The sequence below is a fragment of the Grus americana genome, chromosome 5 (genome assembly GCF_028858705.1).
Source record: "Grus americana isolate bGruAme1 chromosome 5, bGruAme1.mat, whole genome shotgun sequence".
Lineage (NCBI taxonomy): Eukaryota > Metazoa > Chordata > Aves > Gruiformes > Gruidae > Grus > Grus americana.
Window position 1 is genome coordinate 45170333 of NC_072856.1, and position 26682 is coordinate 45197014.

The 26682-nt window shown below is 46.1% G+C and overlaps 1 protein-coding gene across 3 annotated transcripts; it reads right to left on the reverse strand.

Moving 5' to 3' along the window:
- Window positions 1-47: 47 nt before the first annotated feature.
- On the reverse strand, window positions 48-24763 carry NEK9 (NIMA related kinase 9). Of its 3 annotated transcripts, XM_054826732.1 has the most exons (23): window positions 24485-24763; window positions 24007-24036; window positions 23087-23264; window positions 20538-20593; window positions 19579-19649; window positions 17615-17720; window positions 15026-15157; window positions 13950-14060; window positions 13282-13346; window positions 12242-12292; window positions 10973-11165; window positions 9607-9751; window positions 8475-8675; window positions 8066-8112; window positions 7057-7212; window positions 6563-6671; window positions 5848-6009; window positions 5298-5468; window positions 5015-5074; window positions 4252-4442; window positions 3849-4013; window positions 2974-3186; window positions 48-2572 (listed from the first exon to the last, which is right to left on the reverse strand). In XM_054826732.1, the coding sequence occupies exons 1-23, from the start codon at window positions 24671-24673 to the stop codon at window positions 2450-2452; spliced, it is 2925 nt and encodes a 974-aa protein (XP_054682707.1). In that variant the 5' UTR covers window positions 24674-24763; the 3' UTR covers window positions 48-2449. The 3 variants fall into 3 exon arrangements, with proteins under 3 accessions (XP_054682707.1, XP_054682708.1, XP_054682709.1); XM_054826733.1 differs by lacking the exon at window positions 24007-24036 and having other exon boundaries at window positions 24485-24755; XM_054826734.1 differs by lacking the exons at window positions 23087-23264; window positions 24007-24036; window positions 24485-24763 and adding an exon at window positions 20381-20442.
- Between the last annotated feature and the right edge of the window lie 1919 nt (window positions 24764-26682).

The following is a 26682-nucleotide window of genomic DNA, read 5'->3' on the forward strand; positions in this document are numbered from 1 at the left end:
TTCCTCTCTTGGGGAAGGAAAAAAAAAAAGATTCCGAACACAGGAGAATGAGTTTAAACATTTATTTAAACAGAAACTCCAAACCACTACACCCTTTAACCTTTCAAAAAAAGACAACGACAAACTAGTATTCAGCCAGAGTGTCAGAGCAGGCGTAAGTTGTGTTCCACTATAACAACTCAGCAGCGATACTAGCAGGAGACCAACACATACGGAGCTAGCACTGCAAGAAGGGGAGAAGTAAAAAGGGTTTGAAACTGCTCAAAGGCACTTCTGCCCACTTGCCCTTCCGTTTTTCTGCCCAAGACAAAGGTGCTGGCTTTAAACTGCTTTTTTGGTTGCATAGCTGGCTGGTGTGAAATCTGTGGTCTGTAACAGGCACAACCCGGATAGCGTGAATCCTCTAAGGCACATATGCGGTTGCGGAGCACAGGGCATCCTCTGTCAGGGACCCTAATCCTCCACTAGATCCAAGGGGAATCCAGTCTGTGCACCTAGCTTCCCAACTGCAGAGCATTGAGAAATGAGGATAGCAGTGCACTGCAGCAGAGCGACTCCCATCAGCTTGGTGCTTGCTTATTGGACATGGCTCAGGCTCAACTCTTCACTCCTCAAAGGCACTGCCGCAACATGACCGACTCAATCATTTCCAACCGTGGCAACAACTTCAAGCCGGGACCCTAACCTGAGAACTGGCTCCAACGCACATAGGGGAAAGGAGAGGAGTCACAAGGGCAACCACATGATGTGGCTGCGCCAGGGTGCCTGATGCTCACCACCTCCCAGGAGGGCTGTCCTCCTAGCCTTCTTTCGGTAGTGACAGGCACACCGGCACGATCCTTGCCATGGACACTGCACTGGAGAGACTGCACTTGGTTCAGCTCCAAGATGCTAGCAATAGGCACCAAAGAAATATTTGAGGAGCATAAGTTACAAGCAGAATGGTTTGGCGTCCACCTCTAGAGACAAATGGGGAATGCTGGCTCCCCGGAACAGTCTCTCGAAGTCTAGGAGAGGTGATAGGATACCCAACTCCAATAGACCTAAGGCAATTCTAGTGACATGCCACTGATGGGGATGGTTTAAGCCTAATGAAATCACAACCCTGCTCTCACAGCAAAGGTGAGAGGGACTCAGGATTCCTTAGAGACTTCACGTAAGGCAGGGGAGGCTAGCTGCTCACAGGGATCCTACCAATCCCAAAAGCTTAGTTCAAAGTCAGTTTGCTAATCAATTTAAGGGGAATAAAATAACCTCATTCTCTAACAGGAAATGAGGAAATCTTGAGCATCAGACCATGCCTCTTCCCATCTCCAATTTTCTTGGGAAAGCCTCTCACTTCTAGAAAGGTGAATTCCAGACAGACTTGATCATTCATGGTTATTGGGGAAGGCTGCATCCTGTGACCACAGCATTAATGACCTATTCTGGGTACGAAGCTGCATTCCAGCTTCATCAAAACACTGAGTGGAAAAACACTGATTCTTCCCACACCCACACAGAGCGTGGGCACCAGGGGCTCAGCAGAACAGAAGCCAAGCAGGGAGCAGCTACGGGCTTATGCCAAGAAACCAGAAGCTCTGGCACCCAAACCAAGCTGAACAGCTGGAGCAAGAAATGGGTGACTTAGTCTGAGGCCAGGTGCTTGTCATCTGGTTGGGAAGCAGGTGGTCTGAAATGGAGAACCAAAGATCCCATCTCAGACAGTCCCTGCTACTGCTATTGGAAACACCATCTGATTCACTCATCTCGGTGCACTGCCTGGAAGTTGGAAAGCTCTAGGCACCCAGAATAAAGCCTTTAAACTCTGTCTATACAGGCCACTGGACACAGCCATATGGCCAGAAGCTGTGCCTCGAGGCCAGGGACATGCTGTCTACCATTATCTCCCTAACAGGAAGATCTCCACTGCCTCCAGAATGAGACATTCTCTGCTCCCTCTGCCCCTGAGCAGAGGGGAGCAGCCTCACCAGCTGGGCCTTACCATGTGGTAGGGAGAGGATCCTAGTCCTTCACCCCTCTGAAGTGAAGGTGGCGAGTCTTAGGGTTCAGCCAGTTTCAGTACAAAACGTATCTCCTCCTCTCATCTAGAGATGCGGTGATGAATACTGAGGTCCCAAAGGCAGCTCCCAAGAAGCAGTGAAACAATGAAAGGGCCACAAGCTGCTACTGGAGCCATCGCCATAATGGGACCATTCTGCCTGACGTGCAGAATTGACAGATAAGGTACAAAGAGGAGCTGCTGCTGCTTCAATCACTGAGCTGGCCTAGAGCTCAGGGGCCCTTCCCCTCTCAAACTCACTCCTAGTTCATATCAAACGTACATGGGTGCTGCTCTGGAGCCTCCGGCCTCGCTCCTTGTCTGCGAGTGACCTGAAGCCAGGAAAGCCGCTCTCTGCATTCGGTTAGTGTGCTGTGAAGTTAGATGGATCCCAGTGGGCTCAGGAGACTAGAGGCTGGAGCGGCATGAGTCCGTTCCCAGGAGACACCAGGAATCTGAATCCAAGTCAGGTTTCGGATCCATTTCCATCTCCTCTTTGGCTGTCTGTGTTCCTTTGGAGTGAACCTCCACCTGCCAAAACACACAGCAGTTATCCAAACAGCTCTAGGACTAGCTGCAAAGAAGCTAGGAGCCGCACAAGGGACAGTTCTTATTCTCCACAGCCATTTGGGACTGTCTGCGACATCTTACTGCCCATCCCTGCTCACCAGGAGAAATAAAGGGGAATCCCAGGTCCCTCAAGGACTGGGCTGTCCTCACAGGAAACTGTCTTCTCAGCTTCATTCCTCTTTGCTACTACTAGAGCCTGCATCAGCAGCTCAAGCAACAGACAAGCACCACGCTCAGTCCCCCCATTCTGTTCTAAGAGAAACACCTGTTAAGAGCTGCTTCCTCCTGCAGAGCCTCCACAACCTACGCAGGAGTGTAGCAAGCCCTAAGCATGGATGTACACCCAGGTGATGGGTCCTCACCTGCTGCATTCCCTCCGTCCCCCTGCAGAACCGCTGGAGTTGGGCACTCAGACGAATGGTTTCCTGCTGCAGCTTCTTCTGATCATCCAGACACTGTAAAACCAGGCCTCGGAGGTGCGTCACCTCCAGTTGCAGAGCACTGCACATGCAGCCCGCAACAGGAGATGCGGCCTTCCCTTCACCGCATGGCAAGGTTGGACTCAGGCAAGTAGGCTGCAGGGACACAGAGGGAAGTCAGGCCAGGTTTGAGTGCAAGGCCAGGAGTCATATATGCCACAAGGAGAAAACATACACAGAAAGTGTCACCCCAGCTTGTTTCCCGACTTCCCAAACCTCTAGCAGCCAAGGTCAGCAAGCTACTAGTCATTATGTCTTCAGTATGAAGCCACTCCTGGCTTTTTCTGGGAAAGCTGCTCCTGTCCTCCTATCACCAATATCCATCTGGTTTACCTCCCTTTCCCTAAGCCCGGGATCTGTGCCTCCTCTTGGGTCAGAAAACTCATGGAACAAGGTAGGCTCACAGGTTGTAATTTCTCGGTGATTTCCTGTATCAGTTGTTCTTCCTATTTCACAGCAATTTCTGCTTTCTAAATTTCTATCTTCTGCTAGGCTTCTCTTTTTTTTCCAATTGCATTTACTGCATTTTTCCACAGAACTGATCTCATTATTTTCAATCTGACCAAGCCCCAGCTTTGTGTTCTAGATTCCTGTGAATTGTTCTCTTTGCAGCATCATCTCTGATTATCGACATCTTTCCCTCATCCAGATGAATCAGGCCAATGCAACACCCTCTTCTCAGCTCTCCCCATTATTCAAACATTGCCATTTATGGTCCCCAAGAGCTTTTAGCCAAGCATTCACTTGGATAGTATTACCCAGGGGTCTGTTTTGGGCTTGTTTAATCCAACAGGTTCCTCAGAGGCCACCTTGAGTCCTTGAAGTTTCTGGTAAGGAAGAGTCTCCTTCTCAGGCTCTGAAGATGCCATGCTCAGAGGAAAGGGGCTGTCAGGCATGGGGATGAATTCAGCGTTCTCCAGCTCCTGGATACACAAAAGCAGCACTGTCAGGCTTGCCTGCCTGCCTTCCTGCAGCTGACTTCATCTCCTCAACCAATGCACCAACACCCTCTTGTGGTAAAAAAGGCAGCGAGGCCTAAAGGGCTCCCCACGCCCCACAGCTCTGACAACCCTTCAGAGCATCCTGTAAAGGTGGAAGGAGCCACTGGCTTTTCCCCAGCCTAGATCCCCATTTTAAGACATTTCTGAGACACCAGATTACCTTCCGCAGCCAGCCAGGGCAGGAGCTGCTGTCAGCACTGTTGCCTCCCTTAGCTTCTGTGGTGCTGATCCAGCCCCCCAACTCACGATCTGCTTCCATGGTTCCCCGAAAGCCTCCACTGGGATTGGGGGTCTCCGCTTCCTGTTCATTATCCTCTTCCTCTCCTCCTCCAGCTGTGCAGCTCTGAGCCACTAGCAAACAGGAGTGAAAACTTTATACTTTCCCCACTTCTGCTATTCCTGTTGCCAAACCTCAGCTGGAGCAGAGAAGATGCAGAAATGTGGGCTGTATGGCCGCAGTGAGAGCGCATGCTAGCGGCATCTACCTCAACAGGTCATCCCCTAACACTCCCTGCAGGCCTCCCCAAAAGGGCAATGTGCAGCAGCCTTCTGCAGCTTCTTGGCCCCAGCCCTCCCACAGGTCCAAGAAACTGGACTCCATCTCTTCAGCAGCTGCCCCATTGCTCCCCTTCCCTTATCAGCTCCCCTCAGTGAATTCCCCTCAGGTTTTCCTTGTCAAATTGAAGTTCCTCAACTACAAAGGCCTCGCTGCATCCATATTCTTCCTCCTCTGTTTCAGTTCTCTCTTTCTGAGCTGTGGGCTATCCCTTCCCATGCACAGCACCAACTACATTTCCTCCGTTTGAGCTCTTCTGTGAGGCCTTTCAAACACAGAGGAACCATGCGGCAGGACCAAACTGCACCCACTCAAACTAACCACTAAATGGACTTTAAGCCACAGCTCCCCAGGGCAGGTTACTCACCAGTACCAATGGACAGGCCACTGCTGTTGGATCGGATTGTTTTAGAGTTCAACACCTTTTCTGGAAGGAGAGAAGCATGCTTTCAGTTAGAGTGCCACACCAAAAGCAAGACAACTCCTACAACAGCACACAACAAAGCCAATGTTGCAGGCCTAGAGCTCAGAGCAGCTTGCCACATTCCCCCACCTGGCCTGTTCCCAGGCAGGTCTTATAGTCTATGTCCTGGCAAGCAATACATGACCATAATCAAAATCCCAAAATTTCATCCTAAACTTACACTTACCAACAATGATGATAGTGTGCCAGCCACGGCACGACAGGTCTGGAACGTGATGCAATGATCCAAATATTGGCCGAGGCCATGAGGTACAAATATCCGAGCCATGAGCTCTCTCAGTCGATGTCCTTGCCAGACGCCCATTCCCGCCGTTACCCCAGGCAAAGATATGGTTGTCTGAGGAAAGAGAGATTCAGAAATCTCAATTCGCTCGCTCCCTCTCAGCCTATAATTGCTACAAGGATCACAGCCTCTCTGCTATAACAGCTATCTCAAAGTATCTAATCCACCAGCTCCATTTTGACAGTAGGAGAACAAACTGATAATGAATCTAACAGGCAGCCACCAAGCCAGCACTCTGCAGCCCCAGGGACAGCGAATGCTTGGCGCTGCACTGGGACAACTAACAGGGCCAGACAGCCCCAGTCCAGAAGGATTTCTTTATTTCAGTGCAGTGCTACAGGTGCGGTCTAGGAAATGCTCAGTGGGAGCCAGTTAACCACCCTGCAGATCTAGTTCAAAGGAACCCACCACAACTTCGCGATGACCCACTCACCGTCAGTAGCAGCTATGGTGAATTCATCTCCACATGAAACCCTGATCACCTGCTTGCCCCCCAGGGGGCCTCCCAGCAGGTTAATTCCCAGGTGCTTCTTATAGTCCCCAACACCAAGCTGTCCGCACTTGTTGGAGCCGAAGGTCAGCAGGCGGCCTCGCTCTGAGAGAAGGAACGAAGAGACAGTCACAGCAAGGGCCCAACTCTGGAAGCAGCCATGCATGCAGAGAACTAAGCAGGAACAGCCCATGACCGGAAAGGACTCTCCTGAGAAGCCACCCTGGCTGGGAGGGGACAGTGCCAGCCAAGAGGAATGGCTTCAGCCTGGAAACACCTCCCCAGTTCCTTCTCCCGTTGCTCCCCTTTTCTAATCCTGGGGGCTGGGACTCCTCACAGCCCTCTGACTGGTGTCACTTGGGCAAAGCCTAACTTGGTCATAAACAATTCCTCCGCTAGCCCAGAGCATGATTCTTCCCCAAACCTTTTTTTTTTTTTAAACCCCTTTAAAAAAAGGAAGGCTGACACAGAACTGGTGTTGCTGCTTCAGCTGGCCAGGAGGCAACACTGCTGAGAAACAGGAATCCTGGGTTTCTGGAACAGGCTTGAGCCTTGCTACCAAGAGCACAACCTTCACTGTCAAGGGCCAGGCTGAAAGGGCAAGCTGATGCAAAGTAATCCAGCAAACAGTATTCACTTCTTAATGCATAGGGCTCACCATCAATGGAAGCTGTGTGTGTCTTCCCTGGAGAAATGGTACGGATCTTGTAGAAGGACAGCTGCTTGGCCAAAGTAAGGGAAGTGGCGTATGGCACCTCACAGTACGTCTGAAAAAAAGATATGTAGGTAAGCACCCATTCATCAGCCAAGACCTACTCAAGCAGGTCTTGGCAGACCACAACATTAACCTAGACAGTCCCAACACGCATATGGTAAAGAACTGCCAGAATCCCTGTCACTGGCTACATCACCCTGGAGCAGCTTAATATCTGTTTCATTACCTCAGATCTGACATAAGCCCATAGGGCAGACAGAAAACTGAGAAATAAATTGCCTCTTCCCACAATCCCAGTATCCATTGTCTTGGATTGGAAGCAATAAATTGGCACAAAGCTAATAAACGCTTTGTCACTGTCACAGGACCTCCGTTTCCTCATATTTCCTCCATTTCCTCCAGCTGGTAGCTGGAGCCAGGGACCCAAATGCACTTACGTCATGGTTGATTATCCCTGATGTGCACTGATTCAGGCCCAGCTTGTTGAACTCGTTGAGTCCACATGCCAACACTTTGCCCGTCTGGGTGAGCAGGAAAGTCCCATCACAGCCACAGTGAACAGACACAATGTTTAAGGTCTTCGGAACATCCACCTATGTGGAAGAAATATATCCCAAGAAAATCAAAATCCCAACACCTACCACACAGAAGCTAGCACACAGAAAACATATGGGGTTAGAGCAGTGGTTCAGCTCGTCTGGGCACTGACAATAGCCAATGCAGTTATTTTGAATGAAGGTGTAATAATACCATGAAGTCTATAGCATACTGAAACTCTGTTCACAATGCAGAAATTCAAGGCATTCTAGACCCTGTTGAGCAGACACCAGTGAGCCAGCACAGGAACCAGAAACATGGTGCACAGGCATCCTGGCCAGCTGGGGTCCACAAGCACCAGACCCAGTTAGCCGAGCAGGGCTGGGTCTGTCCTGTGTGGGTGTCATACTGCGTGATCACAGATATTTGGCTTCCAGGCACATCCTTGTTGGTTTCTAATCCCCAATGGGTTAGATTATCTCAATTACCCCATCCCTGTATTTCAAGAGGGTTTTACTTTCAACTCATCTTTAACTCATTATGTCAAATTCAAAGACTCCCAGTTGTTTGCACTGATATGAGTTTCCTCTACAGACCAGAGGTATGCAATTTGGTATTTCCTACTATGATTTCTACAACATTAAGTTTGGCATTTCCAGTTCCATCGTGGAGATCAGAGCAATGAAGCTCTAAGTCATGATGCTGGCTGGTTTGGGAGTGGTATGCCCTTCTGCCATGATCCCTAGGGAGAAATGAAGCCAAATGAAGTGAGGAAGGAAAGTTAAAACCCTCACAAACTCTATGATACCTCAGAAAAAACCACCTGAGCCTCAGGCAGTTAATATTTTCAAACAGCAACTCAACTGGATTTATGCCCATGCAGGTTTTGATAAGTAGTCACAGCCCTACCTTCTGAGGGGTGTAGTGATCCTCTTCTGAATCCAAGCCCAAGCGCCCTTCATCAGTGAAAACACAGCCGTTAGAAATGGCCTTGCAAGGTGCCTGTCCCTAAGAAACGGTATTGTCTCTCTACAGTCCCAAAGGAATCTCCCTACAGAACTAGGAACCTGCTCCCCTATGTGCATCATTGCCGGCCAATCCTCACGATATCCCACCTCCACTCACAGAACAACTGCCCTACCCACAAGGAAGCCAAGCGGTACCCTAGACCTTCCCAGAGTAAAGTCCCACAGGCTCGGTCCCCAGTTACCCATTCTTACACGGAAAGAAAGCCCCACAGAAACGAGGTTCTTTGCCTCCCAGGGCCTAGCAGACAGCCCTCCCCCAGGGCCTCTAGGTTCAGGGAGACTTTACCTACCATACTCTCCACAGCCCCACGTGTAGACTTCTCTGTTCCTGGTCAGCACTGCCACGTGGTTATCTCCACAGGAGACCTGCTCCACAGGGTTGGTAAGAAAGAAATCCAGCTGCAAGGGCTCAAGCACTTCAGAGCCATAAGCCTTGTCAACGCCAACGCATCCATAATAGTCTGAGCCAAAGGCATACACCTGGCCCTCATCTGAAGAACACAAGGGAAGCTTGGTCAGCACGCTGAGCTTGTATTAGGCTGCATATTAATATTTTAGGACATGGCCAGAGCAACCTTTTTTCTGTAATCATCTGCCTCTTTAGTGCACAAGAATGTCATCAGGAGACTACGGAGTCCGCTCTCATTAATGCTAAGATGGATGACCTTACACCACAACCTGCAGCTATTTCAGGCCACCAGTGTCAAAAAATCTTGGGTTGAACCTGCCATTTTCTTTAACAGAAACCCACAAATTGATCCTGTGGCTCCCTAGGTCACTCCACCAACACACTGAGCATCTGAGCTTCTCTCTGTCAAACCTCTGTTTTTCCAGCACTGGCAAAATAAGCTGGAAACTACCTTGTTGAGCATTGTTTTCATGGGTAAAGCAAGATTCAAATTCTTCCGTAACAGACAACACCAGTTAACACGTCTTTAAACGTATGAGCAGGGTTAGAACTAGAGACAGCTACCAGGTCTCCAGCTTTCTGAATTAAATAGCAAACCTCAGATACACATATTCTTTTATCGTTGGGTGATTCTTTCCCCACAGAGTCCAAAAAGAGTTTCAAACACATTTACACTCTTGACTTCAGGCTCCTCTGTCTTTAATACAGGCATGTATGGAGGTAACACGTGCACTGGTAAGGGCAGGGACTCTGCACGGCCACAAGGAGCTGTGCTCAACACCCAGCTTCACCACCAAAGGAGCAAAACACCCAGCCTTCTTGGGAGTCACTACTTTCCTCTGTATAATAATGTTGATCTATCTCCACTACTGCACCTGCTATCCTCAAAACTGAGGGGTGAGCAACATACAGGGCTTTCTCCTTTGTGCACAACACTGCTCTGCTAATCTTATTGTGAAGGCAAACACCTTCACAGCAAAGTGAGGGGACAGTGGTCCCATTCCAGCTCTCACCTGTGATGCACACAGTGAAATCATCTCCACAGGACACCTGGCGAATGGCTTTTCCCTGAAGCTTCTCAACATGCTTTGGCTGCCGGTAGGAGGCTCTGTCTCCGTGCCCCAGCTGCCCATGCAACTTGGTGCCCCCCTGCATATTCTGCAAGACAGAAACATCTGGTAAGGTGATGTTTCCACAACTCCAGAGATAGTGCCAGTAATTACAGAACCTTAAACAAATGACAGAAGACAGCAAAGAGCAAGGCAACGTGTGTTAGCTACTCTAGGGAAAAGATTGCTATCTATGTGGCATAACAACAGGTGACATTCTAAATGGTAGCACAGGCTTTCAGGCAGTTAGGCACTCACAAAGAGTGATCTGGTCTCAGGCCACCACCTGGTGAGGAACCCCTGCTCCTTTCTCATGTGTCAGGCTACAGAACCCGCTCCCTGCTGCCAGACTGAAATTCATCCTTCAGCTTTTTGACCTACTTTTCTAAATACTAATGGTTGCAAAGAAACCCATAACATGAAACAAATGTCACCGAAGTGACCAATTCTACAGAAAAACAAACCGACTCTGAGCAGTGTTGATGCTAAAGCTAAAATATTAATAGCCAGCAGAAAGTTTTCAGTGGCCATTCTTGCAGAAACATCCAGCAAATGACTTCAAGTTGCTTTCCTCCTGTTTGGATCTCTTCCTTCTCTCACCCACCCACCAGTATTTTCTGTCTTAACAGATTCTGTATCATCAATACAAGCCTGTGGAAGCCTGGAGATGCAGAATATCTCCATATCACTGACCATCTAAGCCCGAGAAGACTGGATTCAATTGTTTTAAATGCATTATATGCCAACATTTTTTGTTCAATTTAAATGATTACAGAATTTCCACTCATCATAAAAAGCAGAGTTGTTTAGTATAAGACAGCTCTGGTTTCATTCACAAGTTGCCTCACAGATGACACCTGTATTACAACAAGGTCACTCATCCCAGACATTCTGATCTTGGAAAACTTTCCTCAAAAATATACAAGCCAACAGAGCATCACAAAGCATCCAGTGCATTTCCAGCAAGAAGGGAAGGAAGAGATGTTTGACTCAGTGTCTGAGCCTACAAGTCCACCACCTACAATCCTCCAGTGCACAGCAAGTCTCCAATACACTTTCAGTCATGATGGAAAACTTCTCCCAGAAACATTTGCCTTGGGAGACTTGGGTCAGCCCCAAAGCAGATGGCCTCACAGTGTCCACTGCAATCAGATTTCTCCTCTTCCAGGCTGCTTGCCCATCTGATTCTACCAGGCTGAGGAACAGTCAGCAGTAGATCCAGACTCTCCTCTCCCACCCTTGTCCCCTTCCTGCAGTTTCTCTCACTTACCACCCAGGTGTAGAGCTCCTTCTCCACTGTCACCACAGCAAAGTGAGTGTTACCAGCACACACCTGGCGTGCACTGCAGCCACTTTTGATGGCATCCAGCTTCTGGGGGGTGGACTTCCCGCCCCCCCAAACATACACCTCACTAGTGCGCGAAGTCACCACTGCAATGGGAGCCTCATTCATGGTACTTGACCTGCACGAGACCCCCCACAAAACACACATGCTTTTAATAAGGAGTTTGCGTTCACTGTCATCGCTAATTTTCCTACTGTTGTCTATCAGTTACCCCTTCACAACCATTCATAGTTTTTATTTTCACAAACTGATCTCTTTGTTGAGTGGTTGTGAGGCCTCAACTGCTATACAGACTCTGGATCAAACCTGTCTCAGAGCAGCCAAGAAAGTAGCCTCCAGGAAGCATTTTAAGAAGCCTACAATCCAATTTTATGTCATTTTAAAAGACGGCTTTCACTGTATGGCCATGGAGCTGTTGTCATTTGTGAAAAATGAAAGCCTTATAAATGGTCATGAAATGTCCTGCTCAAAATACAGAAGCATCCAAAAGCTTCTCACTTCTCTCTCTTCTCTATTTAAATTACAGGCTTCCGTCTGAGAGCAAAAGTATACCTCTTCTAAGAATCAATTCACAAGCAGATTGCAAAACAGAAGTTGTAATCAAAGCAAACTGCAAGCAACCTGTGAACTGGAATAACTTCACATAAAGTGCTCAGATAGTACTTCCAATTTTATAAGGAAACAAGGTCAAATTCTATCTGACAAATCAACAGAAAAACAGCTACATGTCACAGAAGGTATCTGCTTCATGGAGCAACCCTGCTTACAGGCCTGCGGGGGACTGTAGAGAACCTCTGCATATATTTAGTTTCATGAAAGATATTTATATTCATTTAATATTCAACATTCAGACAGTCATATTCTTCCTGCTCAAGGATATCTGTGTGAAAGGAGTGATTCACATTGCATCCTCAGATATGTAGGCTGTAAAGACTATATCCTCAGTAGGACAGCTTAGAGCTATATGACACCTGCCGAGGTAAGGCTCCAGCCATACATATAAGCAGGATATAAAAGGCAGAGTAAAAAGTGGGACAATAACCATGTAACAGCTATGTCAAATTCCCAGCTTTAGGGATCTTCTAAACTACACTGTTCCATTAAGGTTGTCACAGACTAACACTCTCAGCAAAGTTCCTCTCTGGGGAGCTCTTCTCTCCAGATGTCCTTTCAAACACATGCCCAAATAATTACCTTGGTCGCTTATTTGGCCCATTAAGCAGTGTGACTTTCTCTTCCATCTCCCTGCCAAAGGAGAAAAAACATTTTAGGAAACAGTAACAACGCCCAAAGCAATTTACTGATGAGCACCACACACAGACTGCTTTCCTTTCCAATAAAATGCTGCTCCCTCTCGGAGGAAATGTGGCAGCTGTTTACCAGCTCACAGCAATACACAGCAAGTAGGGCAGAAGTAACGTGCCATATAGCTAACAAACTTCCCGGACAGCTGAGGACAGCAAACTACATATATACCAGAATGTAGCCAACCAATACCCATACTGCGCAAGAATGACCTTAAATGGCTAAACATTATCAGGATTTGGGCTTTTACCAGTGCATACAGCAAGACAAAACTCAAACTTTGCTGACCACCAAGTAAAAGAATCTTGGTATAAAGGACTAAGTCTGCTGCCCCCAAAGCAACCAATGTAGGATCCAAACAGTCCAGAATTATGGGCCACCATAATTCACCATAATCCACCATATGGTCCACCATAAAAAGACAGTGTGTGCAGGCTGATGGTCAAACTAAGCTGAGATGGGCCACTTTCAATGCAATTGTCTTCCAAAGAGGGAGGCAACAAAGGGAGAAAGCGAGGGTCTCTATATTGCATGATACATATATTTTGAAAGGCCTTTTCCAATGACCACAGGAGGATCTCTGTGACCCTTCATTCACAGAGATTTGAAGAGAGGGAACCAGCATTCCTCAAAGGAGCCTCAGAAAGGGATGCCTCAAGGTTCTCAATACAACAGCTTCTCAGACGAAGGATGCAGAGACCTTTCTCACCATACTCATGCACCCACAGAACATATGGATCTATCAGAAGACGAGACAGCAAGAATGCACTTCTCTCCTAAACAGGATGATGTGTACTTCAACAACTGCCTCACGCCAGGCCAAATAAACTTAAGGACTTTGCTACAAAAGCATAAACATCACTAGTCTGCACAAACCCTCCTGTCCTCCCTAACACCTGTCCAGGTATCAGGCAAGACCATCTGATTACCTCCTGCGTTTGCTGAGAAGGGGATGTTCAAGCAATTCATCTGCAGTGGGTCTCTTCTCTGGATCCTGAAAGAAGCAAGCACCAAGTCATTCTCTGGGAAATGCTCATCATCTACAATGAAATTTTGGGCCAGAAGACCTTATTCAAGCCTGCATGGGCCTCCTTCCCTGACTCCCTTCAGAAGGGAAAGGAATTAATTCAAGTATTTGGAATTAATAGCGATAAATGCCAGGTATGTGTAGGAGGGACCTCCACACTCTGAAGGTATCAATACTATGTTTGCTTTCAAGAAATTAATTCCCTACAGAAAGCCAGAGTCACGGCCAGAAAGCCAGAACCTCAAGAGGCTGTAGAGAGATGATGCTCCCACCTCCACAGCACTGCATTAGAAAATAATTGCTTCTGCCAGCCCATGAAATAATTGTCATCAGAGTAAACCCAACACCCCTCCAGAGCCTGCAGGACTGAATGGCATCTTGAGACAATGCTTTCAGAGGACTGGAGGAAGCCCGGCCTTAGAGATGCCTCAGGCCTCACAGAAATTACCCTGCATCAACAGCCCTCATGCTGAAACAGGCACATCATTCCCCTTCACCCTCACCCTTGAATTCCATGGCTTAGGCAGCTGGGAAGAGGTGTCTGAAAATTAAAAAAAGCATTTCACCAACCTGATCAAGGCAGGAATTCACCATCTGGATTAGCTCCCGCGAGTAGACAGTGGAATCAACCTCCATGGCGCGATTTCCCTGTACAATCTTCACACAAAGGTTCAGGGGATTCTAGGCAGAAACCAGAAACCAGCTGTAAGGGAACTGAACTGGACAATGTCTCCAATGGGGAGAGATGCCACAGGCCACCATTATTTTCTTCCTCCTCCTCTAATCAGAACCCATCCTTCTTCCCTGCCTAGTAGGTTCTCTAGAAACCTAATATTAATTCCTGCAGAAATGCTACCTCTGATAGCTCAGACTTGATGGCAACATCCAGATTTTCACCAAATTCCCTAACAATGGAGGGAGGATAGGTTTCTCTCTGCATGGAATCTCCTACGCAGCATACTGTCATTGAAACACTGCACAGCTGCAAAGTTACTGGGGACTCGGTTGCCGTGGTGAGAATAGTCAGGAAAGGATGGTATTTTCACATCATCTCTTTAAGGGTTACAAAATCTTGCACCATGGCAGCTAGCAGCTTTTCCCATCTCACGGCACAAGCTGGCAAATTGCATATGCCAGCCAGCGATGCTCCCTTACACCCTCTCCATGTCAGCTTGACCACACTTCTCTTGCACTCAAACTTTGAGAAACGGTAACAGGATTAAATCCTATGAAATCGGAAGGCTGGAAGTTTCTGTGCAGCGTTCTGTAGCAAAAAGTTCACAGATAGTAATGCTGAAAAAACCAAGACTACACAATCACAAACTTCCTCCTTGTAGAGAAGAGGAGGTTTCATTCACAACCATGATACAAATTAACACAGCTTGTACTCTGCATCTGGTAAACCCAGGGCTGCAGACGAGGGTGGGTTTGGCAGAAGCCAGAGAGGCACCTGCAGTGCAAGGTAGGGGAAATCATGCAGACATTTTCTCTGGCTATAGTTGGCACTCCCAGGCCACTGTTTTCTTAATCAGCAGATTTAAACAACAATGAAAGAAAAACATGAGTTAAGAAAGCTATGAGCCAAGTGTGAATCTCAGGGTGATAAAAAATAAGGTTACTCAGTCCATCCTGGTTTGCAGACTTACAGTAGCATCGAAGGTCCTCTTCAGAGTAAGCAGCTCAAAGATGACACAGCCCACAGCCCAAATATCTGATTTGAAGTTGTATTTCACACCCTGGCAGAGTTCTGGGGACATGTAATATGGAGTTCCCACCAGCTAGGAAAAATAACATTTAAAAATCAGAAACAATCCAGCAGCCTTCAGTTCAGGAGCTCTGCATCCATCGTGTTCACAGAGGCCCATGAGCATCAGAGCTAGACACAGTTCTGACACAGCACTGAAGTGACACAGGTGACACACCCCACCAATGTGCTGCAGGGATGGGAACAACAAACACATTTCTTCTCATCCACAAGCCTGTGCATACGTTTCTCAGAAGATCCTAGACACCTCTCTGCTCAGATCCTGACGTGGTACATACTTCTCAACAGAGTAGTAGTCACGAGAACACAGCGAGGACTTACCCCTCTCTTAAATATACTACATTTAGAGGTAATCAGGGGCTTACGTACTGACCAAGCATATGGAAACCCTCATAAGAGGTTGAGGTAAAAGGGATGCCAAACACAGATGCCAGCCCATGGGTATGGAGCCACTCTGTCTGATCACAAGGTACTGCCAGGACAAAGGCTACCCTGTCTCCAATGAAAGAGGGGTTACTTTTGGGTCAGTAAGTAGAAAGCTGGCATGAGTCCCACCTGAAAGGCTTTCACTTCAGAAGTGGGCTTTCCTGAACAATTGGTTTAAACCAAACACCCACCACCACACACAAAATCCCAAACCCCAGCATTTACACACAGAAGCCCTCCCAGCTACAGCAGAAATAGTGGCATAGCTCAAAGTCACAAGGAGGCACAGAACAAACATGATAAAAGGTGTAAGAATGAAGCTTCCAGATGAATGGAGGTCATTCCCTAGCAAGGAACTAGACAGCAAAAAAAAATGAAAGAGACAGAATCTGGAAGAAAGGGAAATATTTGTAGTTGCCCTTTTTTCAACTCTCTCAGTGAAGCTCCAGGGAATACAAAGCTTGCCTTTCATTAGGCTCTGCTAGTACACTAGATACCTAACGGGCACATTCAGAATCTGCCATCTCCCTTCCATTTCCCGTTACAGAGCGTGACAGCTACAGAGCTTTGTAAGTCCTAGCCACCGGAAGGTTTAGAAGCCCACCTAGTTGGAGTATCATAGGGAGAACCAGGACACTGCACCTAAACCTAGACACAGACATATTTTCTGTATCTTTCTTGGTAAATGGGAGAAAGAATGATAAATTAAGAAATCAGCTTTTAGTAAGCAAGGCATAAACATTTTACAAAATCATAATTTGACTGTTACAATTACAAATACTGACAATAACATGTTTTGCACTCATTTCGCAAAAAAATACTTCCAGACTGCCACTGGTCATTAGACCACAAATTGAATTTGAATTCATACACAGAATGAAATACGATTGAAGGTATGCAATTCAAAATTTTTCAGAAGTGAAAAAGGAAAAAAAAAAGAGTTCACAAGCTTGCAGGTGTAGATGAACACACACAACACAGGCAAAAACAAACCTGGAAATTCATAGCACTGACTGCGCTTTCTCTGAAAGCCAGAAGGCCGTGAAAAATGTGATGAAACAGAAGTGGTTTTGCTGCAGCGCAGCTTAGCGAGGGCTTTATGCAGTAGCCTTCAGTTCCCACTTGCTGTGCAACTGCACAATAGCGCTCATGTTCTGGAAGGAGGTTGGCAAGTATTTAACTACACATCCTAACAGAACACCAATAGCTTGCATTAAATCTAATAATACAGCCTGGTAAGGGAAGTGCAAGCTGGCTTGCATCCCAAACTATAATAAAGGCCTTTAGCAGATAGGAGCCCCAGACAACGTCTCCCTTTCCAAGCCTAGTGCTCACCACAAAAATTAACGCAGCTGGGAAATCCAAGCTGAGCCTTTCAGATGCCTGCAATACAGCTTACCCTGTGTCATAACTGGCTGCAAAACTGCTTTCTGGAAGGGTCTGGAACAAAGCCAAACTCAACGGCCTTCTGGTAGAATTAATCTCTCCTACAAAGCTTTGCCCCCCTCCAAGAGCATTACCAATAAACCATACACCTGGTTACCATAAGAAGCACAAGTACCTTTATTGCTGCTTTGTCATTTAGTTCAGAACGCGAGTATTAAAGAGATAGGAGACATATCTGTGGCACGGTGCAATGCCGGGCAGGCACATCCAAGCTATCTCAGATCCAACTGAGGCAAAATGTCCCTGTTAGCACAGCAGCACAACCAAATTAATTTAACTTGCTAAGCCGGGTTTAACTAGCCCAGAGGGAGAGTTGCTGTACTGATGTGACTATATTGCTGCCTCTGTTCCTTCGGATAGCACTGCCTTCATGTTACAAAGATTCTGCAAGGGAGCAAGGATAACTGCAGGCTACAACACACCAGCAAATATGCCAATATTAGTGAAATAACACTGAGGGAAGTTGAGGGGAAAGGGAAAGGAAAAAATCACAGAAAACAATCAGCAAGAATGTACAGCATCCCTGGTCTTCTACAAGGCATGCAGAGATGAAAGAAAAACACACCTCAGTTTGCACACAAAGGCGCAAGATACTCACAGTCTCAGCCATAGAGTACTCCGAGTTCAGCTTCTTTGCCAACCCATAGTCTCCCAATTTAATCAGGTTTGCCTTGGTTAGAAAGATATTTAATGTCTTTATATCTCTGAAAGGAGAAAAAGAAATGCAGACATTCAAATATATTTCCGGATTTCAAAGTCTTCTACGTACTAAACCTCCCCCCCAAAATGAGGTACTTGCTACTCTGCCAGCACACTCTCACACACACAGAGCTCTCCAAAGGCAATTTGACTTCAAGTACTGGGGGAGTAACTGCAGTTATCCATGTTTTATCACATCCACACACAAACACAGCACAGCCTAAAAAGCTCAGGCTCCAGACACCTATGTAAAGGCCACAGATCAAAGATAGTTCTTTTCCCCCTCTCAGTCTCTTCTGGTCATTGAGCAGGTCTTATTTTTCCTGGTTTTCTAAACAGACCCAAGCCACGAGTCACTGAGCTCACTAAAAATATAAATGTCTGCATGAATATGTATGTATGCAAATATAGACACACACACACACACACAGGGTGTGAAACAGATGTTGCGCCTGAAGAACAACTCTTTATAACATGACGTACTATGCCCAGATCAAAAGGCTGATGGCCGCAAAAATGGTGAATTCCAAAATTCATTGAAAACACTTTCTCCCAGACAGAATAATTTATATATAGTTTCACAGATCAATATAAGAGGCTGTAAATACAGAGAGGAAGCCCCCGCAGTATGAAACGCTTCCCATGGCCAACACTTCGTAACACCCCTTTTTCCTAACGTACCATCAACAACTTCCCAGTGTAGATCAGGACAACATCAAGTAAAGTAGCACTTTGCATTCATCCACTTGGGGCATCGCAAAGTCCTGGGTCACTCTGACAATGTCTGCAGCAGAAGGAAATCACTGCAAACATTTAAATAACTGTTCAATTCATTATTATGGAAGGATTTGGGGCCACACATGTTCCTAGACCGTGAACCCTGCTGTGAAGAGGGGCAACAGAGGTAGTAAAGCAGGAAATCACTGCAAAGCAGGACAGACATGACATCTGCTTTAGGTCAAAAACTTAGGCATTACTTTGTTGAGTGCAGGGTACCAACCCTTCATCAGAAAGGCTTGCCAATTACCAAAGATTTAGAATGGCAGCAATTAGGATGCTTTCCCGCAGAAAACATCCACACACAGCTATGCACATTAGTTAGAGAAGGATGTTGTGCAGGACACGATCCAACCGTGCTGGAAACGGCTGTCTACGTGTGCAGTACTCCCCAGAACATCACGGCCTCCTTGAAGCACACATAAGCCATGAAACTTACCCCTCCCAAACAGAAAAGGACAACAGAAAAAGGTCATTAGTTCCTCATTAAAATCTCAAGAGTCAATGTCAAAATTACCACTACCAGCTAATGAGCTATATTACTTCCTTAAATAACAGGCTGAAGAAATGAGATTCAGCCAAATGCAGGACAAATCTTCGCCCGGGTTATATTACAGCAACGCACCAATGCAAAGTCTTCATCACTGTTAGCCTCCAGAAATTACAGAAGGACGTACATGCTGGTTTGAAGTTATTAATTGTGGAGCGGATAGGAAGTACCTTTGGCCTGTGGTAACTGCTCTTCCTACACACGTTACCAAACATCATTTTCATTTATGTGCTATGGCAATCAAGGACCAATTAACTTCCTTCCTACATGGATTAACTGTTTGTTCACAAAGCTGCGGCATCAAAGACAGCAATTCCATTTTCATATACAAAATTTCTTGCACATTCATCGCAAGACAGTTTCTAGCCCAATAAAAATTCTTTGCAGAAGTGATACTTAACATCTAGGCAGTCCAGCTACACTTTGGAGAGAAGCTCAGTGCTTGCTTTAAACACAGAAGTAAAGGCTAAAGGAGTTCTGCACTCACATCCATGAACCACACTGGTTATCTTAGCTACAATGCATGCCACACTTACCTGTGAAGAATTCCTGCTCGATGAATGCAGCTCACAGCTGATGCAATTTGAAAGAGATACCAAACCACCATCTGCAAAGGCAGGAATAAAAGCCTTACGTGAGGCTCAAAAACCCCCTCCCAAAACCACCTATGTCCCTGTCGCACAGAGGCACAGAAAGAGGGCCAGACTGTACCATTTAGATGCTCTTTCAGGAGTATGCAAATTTAGAATTTCCTGTTTTGGCAATCTCTGAAAAGATATTCCAAAAAGTAGATTGTTCTAGTGCTGTTCAGAGTGTCTAGTGTCTGTCCTGACAAGTGTCACAGAATTCAATGAGTGAAAAGACTTAGGAATGACAGCTAATGACCACCTGGGAAAGATCTGCAGTTGGACTCTCTGGAATATGAGCTGTAACCATTTAATATTCACCATGAGCTAGAAGGCCTTAATAGTTATTATATAAGATAAATAAGTGCAATCATTAACCACCTCAGCATGAGGTAGAAGTAGACAGCAGAAATAAGTTTAAAAAAATAAAGAAAAAGAAAAGAAAAAGGAACAAGAAAAAAAAAGTCTATGGTGAGACAGATTCAAGGTAATTACTCAGAAAGGAACCTACAAAATGGTTAAGATAGAGAAATTGAGTATCAACCAGGAAGAAACACAGAAAGAGGTTTTAAAGTTAAATGTTAGCCAAGAAGATAAGGTGATCAAAGTCAGTTGAGCGCTCTCTTTCATTATTTCTCCCTTGGAAGTTTATACTGCTTGTAGACAGCCAAAAAGGAAAATAAAAAGTTTCCAATAGTCCATAAATACTTGCAATATTCAACAGGAGAGGAAGGATGTCAGTTCCCAGATATACACAGAAATTCCCCACCAGCGCTATGGAAAAAGTGTTGTATAAATACTCAGATAACCAGACAGATCCCCAGAACATTAGGCCACCCGCACTACTCCCTCAAACCAGTCCAAATTACCTCTTCTTCAAATAATTTGTCTTTCTGCCGCAGAATCTTATCGTAGAGGTTCCCTCCTGTAATTAGAAGTGAGTGAGAAAGACAGAGAGGTTCATCTTAGTTAATGGGAGCAGTTACTCTGCTCAGGTACTGCTGGGAATACTCAAATCCCATAAGAGATCTGATGAATCACTACAGCTCTTCCTCAGCACTCTTTATTTAAACTGGTCAGGCACTCACACAATTAAGTTGTTCCTCCATCTAAGAACTTCACTGGCATATCTAAGCTTAAGCAGAGATGATTCTTTTTTAACAGCACTATTTAACAGTCTCTGAAAAGTGAATCAGTAAGGCTAGCAGTCCCTACTTTACCTGTAAGCGCTTCTTGGGATACGTAAACATTTATAACCTGTACACCAAATCACGTGAGATTTTCCTGCTCAGCATTATATATAAATAAATACATTAAAAAAAAAAGAGAACAGAAGCAATTATAACTTCAGAGTAGTCCCTGACAGCACAATTTACTGCCTTTCCCCACTTACTACCCAGCTCTGACATGCCTCTCTCCATCTGCCTTGCCAAATACATGGATGCAGGGTTCACAAAATGTTGACAACAGCAGTACCACCAACAGAAGCCTGAAACCAGCAGACTCTTCAGGGCACCTCACAGTTTCAAGACGGCAGACTTAAAATCAAGGAGAGCTAACAGAAATGAAGCCGAGGGCTGCAGGCAGTGAGACTCCCTGTCAGCTTAGCATCCTACCCGTAAATCCCAAATCTCTGATCACATCCTGTTGCTATTCCATTTCCCAATTACCATATATTATGTCCTAACAGAACACCAGGCCCTTTCCCATTCCCACAGGTATGGTGCAACACAGCTTTCTGCTGTATGATTTCCATGGGCCCAGCCTGTCAAGTTGTAGATGTCCAAAGCAGTTTGCAATGGTTCCTTTGCCTCCTTGGGGACTTATTTCAGACTTCCATGTTAGGAAGATTTTTCTGATATTCTAATTAAGATTGCCTTCGCTTAATTTCTTCTCATTTAGCCTTGCTATAACCTCTCAGCTTTTTTTTTTCTGCCTTATGTTCACATTTGCAAATTATCTATGAATCACTCTTCATATTCACAATTTAACAAAAGTGTTCACTTCTGCCTCTTCTTATGAACCTCTTTCCTAGCCATTCAGACTACGCAGGCTTTTAGTGAATTCTGTTCCTCATCTCTGATTTTCTGCCATCTTTCTTGCAGCTTTTCTGAACCAAAGAGCAGTATGAGAGGTAATACATCACCAAAATCCTACACAAGGAGACAAATTAGCTCCTGACTCAGATAACCAATACCTCTATGCACATATCCTAAAAAGTATACTCATCTCTTGGTTATTGTTCCAAAGTAGAACAATAGTTTAGAGACATTAACAAACATTTACAGACATCAGCACTATGCAGGTTGTCTCTGTGCCCTCCAATGAATTTATAATGGCCCCAAGTCTTTTCAGGGCAGCTAAATAACTCACACAGAGTACTCCTAAAATAAATGGTGCATCAAAGAGCTAACATTCCCCATGTCTTGCACTGGACTCCACCCTGCTAAGAACAAAAAGCAAAACCAGCTTTGGCCAACCTGCCAACCACAGTGTTTGACACCCTTCAAAATACTTTGCACAACTCCATTGTCTTCCCCAACCTGTCCCAGTGAAAGCAATCTGTCTGAGATGATAACAACATGGCAATAGCTTTTTCCACCAAAAAACCCCTTCTGCTGATGAGCCAAGGCTTAACATAACCCCCAAACACACAGAGGATACCTAGCCAGGCGAGCTGTCGCACTCATCCAAATAGGAACCATACTGCCGTTCTAGTAGGTAACCTGTTCCAGCAGTATTAGCTGTACATGACCTCCTCTTCTGGCTCTCTAAGAGCAGCTGCAACTCAGACCCTCGTATCAAATCCTTCTACCTCTCCATCCCAGCTGGGACTGTTTCCCCTGCAAACTCCAAACAATATCATCTGATCTACTCTTAGGTGGAATTTTAAAGTTTTTACCACCACCAGAAGGACTGGATTGTTTTGGGTTTTTTTAATAGTAAACATAGAACCTGATAGTACAAGGCAGGAAAAAGTCCTGACTGCATTGTGCCAGGAGATTTTTAAGCTTTGATTTACAATGGCCAAATGGAGGGGTCTATTTAAGTGACACTAGGGAAAAAACAGCCCCATGCTATACTGGCAGAGGGGCCTGAATATCCTCATGGTCTTTTCCTACTGTCCTCCTAAAAGAGCACAGCAAGGTGTATTAGAAGTGTATGCTACCAGTAATTCCTTCCACTGCACTCAGAAGACTCGAGAAATCATCTACTGCCTGCACTAACTACTGGGCTTCTTTCTTTGGCACCTGAGACACAAATCGATCAGAAAGGTTCTCAACCTCTTGTTCAGGAGCTATGCAGCAGAATTCACCTCCACACCCTGGCTCCCCAGAAATACTCCCTGCAGGTTCTGCTGGGGGATGACTCAGCAACGTGGCAGCTGCCTGTTTGTAAGAGGGAGTAGGGATCTCACCATTACAGTACTCCAGCTCAATCAGCAGCGTGGTGTTATCCATGAAATGATTGTAGTATGCGATGATGTTCTCATGCTGCAACAGGGCAAGGATAACGATTTCGTTCAAAGCATCACGACGCTCCTTTTCTGACAGCCGGGTCAGGTCCACCTCCTTCCACACTACAAGTGAGTCATCCTGAAACACAAAAACATCTTTTAATTAAAAACACACTACTAGGAATAGAACAGTTTGTGCCTTTATAGCAGAAAATTTAAATTTCACAAAAGGTAAAAAGACTTTCCTGACTCTTACAGACTTCAGACAAAAATTCTTCACAACAGTAAGTTTTGAGGTTTTCTTTTTGTCACTAGGAATAGCGATGGCCTGAGGCCATCTTTCTGGCCGGCCAGCACTCGCTTTGAAAAAAACAAAACAAAAACAAAAAACCCACCATACTACAAGGTCTCCAGGGAAAGACACAGAATTTTTGATAAAGACTAAACATACTCAGGTTCAATAAATGGAGAACAGTGTATTTCCAATCTCATAACTGTAGGATATTGTACAAGACCATAAGCCATTACAAATATCCAGGTATTCCTAAAAAAAATTAAAAAAAAAATCAAGGAAACAAGAAATTTAGTTTGCCTTTGTTAGGCCCACCCACGTTGTCAGTCATGCTATGAGTGATCTGTTAAGTGAACAGCGTTCACTCACAGCTGCTCAAGCCGTGACACCTCAGGGTGGCTTTCCTCCAGAGAAAAACCTGAAGAACCTCCCTTGGGAACCAAGTCAAGCGCTTTTCTTTGACAGCTGCTAAAAAGCACAGCTATGTTCAAACTGGATGGGATTAAACAACTTGGAAGCAACAGGAAGACTGGCTTTTGTGCGAGTTTCCCCTGATTATGCTGAAATGCTGATTGCACGAGAGAGTTACCTGTATGAGATGCCCCCATGTCCTCTGTGACTGGAATAAAACATAGAAAAATGAGGAATCTATTAGCATCAGAAGAGTCTCCACATCTCCCTACAAAACTTTAGGGGGCCAAGAGACTGGCGACACTCAAACATGCCAAAACCCAAACCCTGCGCCCCGCAACACCGAGGGCCAAAGTCATCTCTTTGTACCGGGGCTGTTCCCAGAGTGGCACCAGGGGTTGTCATCCAGGGGCTGCTGTCACCCAGGGGGCCATCAGTCACCCCGCGGGGCGAGCCCCACTGCGGCTCTTCGGGTGCCGGGGCCTCCAAGCACCCAGGCTCCGGAAACCGCCCCTCTCACCCTGACAGCGGCCCTCGGCCCTCCTCGGAGCAGCCCCCGGGGTCCCCTTCATCGGGGGACGAGGAAGAGGAGAAGGACCCCTCTCCTGCCGTCCGGCGGGGGCCCGTCCCCTCCCGCCGCCACCGGGTCAGCCTACCTCGGTGCGGCGGTAGAGGGTGGCCTCGCCAAAGGCGCCGCGGCCCAGGGTGCGGATGGGGATGTAGTGCAGCTCCTCCTGCTCGCCGGGCAGGCTGCCGCCGCCGCGGGAGCCGCCCCTGCCCGAGGACTCGCTGCCGAAGTCGGAGCTGATGGAATCGCAGTGCCGCTCGTACTCGCCCAGCGACATGGCGGCGGCGCGGCCCCGCTGCGGCCCGGCTCTCCCTCAGCGAGGCCCCGCGAGCCCGACAGGCTCCATGTTGGCTCCCGCCGACGACCCGGAACCGCTTCCTGCCGCCGCCGCGACGACCTCCGCGCTCCCGCCTCCGGCCGCGGCCCCAGCCCCAGCCCCTCCTGTCGCCCCTGGGCCCGGCCCGGCCGCCTCCCCGAAACCAGATTTAAAGCTTATTAAAACCAGCGCTTTAAGCAATGTAACACTTGGAATTAAGCGCAGATTGCCGAAGCTGTCTTCCGTCTCTTCCTCCAACCCAGTGCCTAGTAAAACGTGTGTAAAACAGAAGTTGCCTCAGCACACGACAGAGAAGTTAGTTTACTTCCCAAGAATTCAAGGTTATTTTCCTAAAAAGCTTTAAAATTATATTTTGGTAATAACTGTCTGAAGTAACTGATACCAAAAAAGTCATTACTGTTTCTTACTGCACAGATGTTAACTCTTCTTTTTCTTAACTGTACTACATCTCATACATGTTATTGAAAAATAATTGCTCCAAGGGAGAACACAGCGGTAAACACAACTGTATCCCAAGCTCAAAGATGTGCTGGAAGGATGAGGGCACCTGTGGCGGACACGTGTGTCACACCACTAGTGAAGCGTAGCAGTGTCCCTTACCGTGCCACTCGTCATTCGTGGCATTCCTCTCTAACCAAGACGAAATAAACTGAAAGCATCATAAATAGCATTTTAGATCTGGATCTAGAATAACTTCTCTGCCATAAGGAAGTATTAGCAACTTTAATCTTAGGGAAGTGATGATTTGTTTTCTTCCTAGATAATGCGCACCACCATCATTTCAAGATTTTGTTATCAAAGTTCAGCAGTCATAACCACAGACGGGAAAGCGGAGCTGAACGATGAGGAATGTTCACTTCAGGACAGGTGATCCTACACTTACCGGAGACATCAGGAGCTGAAGCACAAATCCCTAAAACCAGCTACAACAAAGCCTGGTTAGCTCTTATCCCACTACCTTGAGAAGATGTTTTACTGCTCAGAGCATGAAACAACGAGCGGGGTTCCTTGCAATGTGGTGAGGGTTAAAAAGCTGTTCAGCATTACGCACACCTATTTTAAAAGTGACTAACCCATCAAAGTTTATTTGCTGTGCATCGTAACTATTTCCATACAAAGATGTCATCCTTCCAAGCAGCAAAGGCAGCACGTCAGTTTTAGAATAAAGGAGCTTGCAGGAACACATGAAAAAGCTCAGACATGTTCTGCTAAGGATCATTCACTCCCTCCACTGCAAGGGGAGTACCTGGCAAAATGTCATCTAGCAAATAATATTTTTTAAAAAATCTAGATGGCAAAATCTCACAGAAATGGGATTAAGGAATGTGGAGCAGCTGTAGAAAACCAGAAGACTAATTGAAAAACCTCAATCTTCATTTTTGCAATTTGAAAAGTAGAGTTATCTTGCCCATTATCTACAGTACCATACAAATTCTTCCATAAAATGATCACAGTAGCAGCTACAATCAGGTTTAGCCACGCCACAGTGTTGCCTTTACTATGCTTTAAAAAGCGGGGCAGTAATTCTCAGAGCAAGATGTCCCTGAGGGAAGTAACAGTTGCTGCCCACTCAGGTTTATTGGAATATTACTGAAGAAAATACACCTGACTTTACACTGAATTTTTTACTGCAGCATGTAAAGAAAACACACCACCTAGAGGCAATGTGCCATTCTGCCTCTTGCAAAATTGTTACTGAATGATGAATTTGGATAAGGGTAGGAATACTGCCATTTAAACCAAATCATAGCAAGTAACTGCTTTAGTTCAAAGATCTCATTTATGGTTTTCAGAGTCAAGACAGTACATCAGTTACGTTACTAACATAAGGAAAGAGCAGCCCACACTGAGAAGGAGGAAATGACAAGGCATCTACATGGTTAATTATAATTAAGAAGGTAATACCATGAGATTCCAGTTACATATGTATAGCAAATATCTCTCACCTG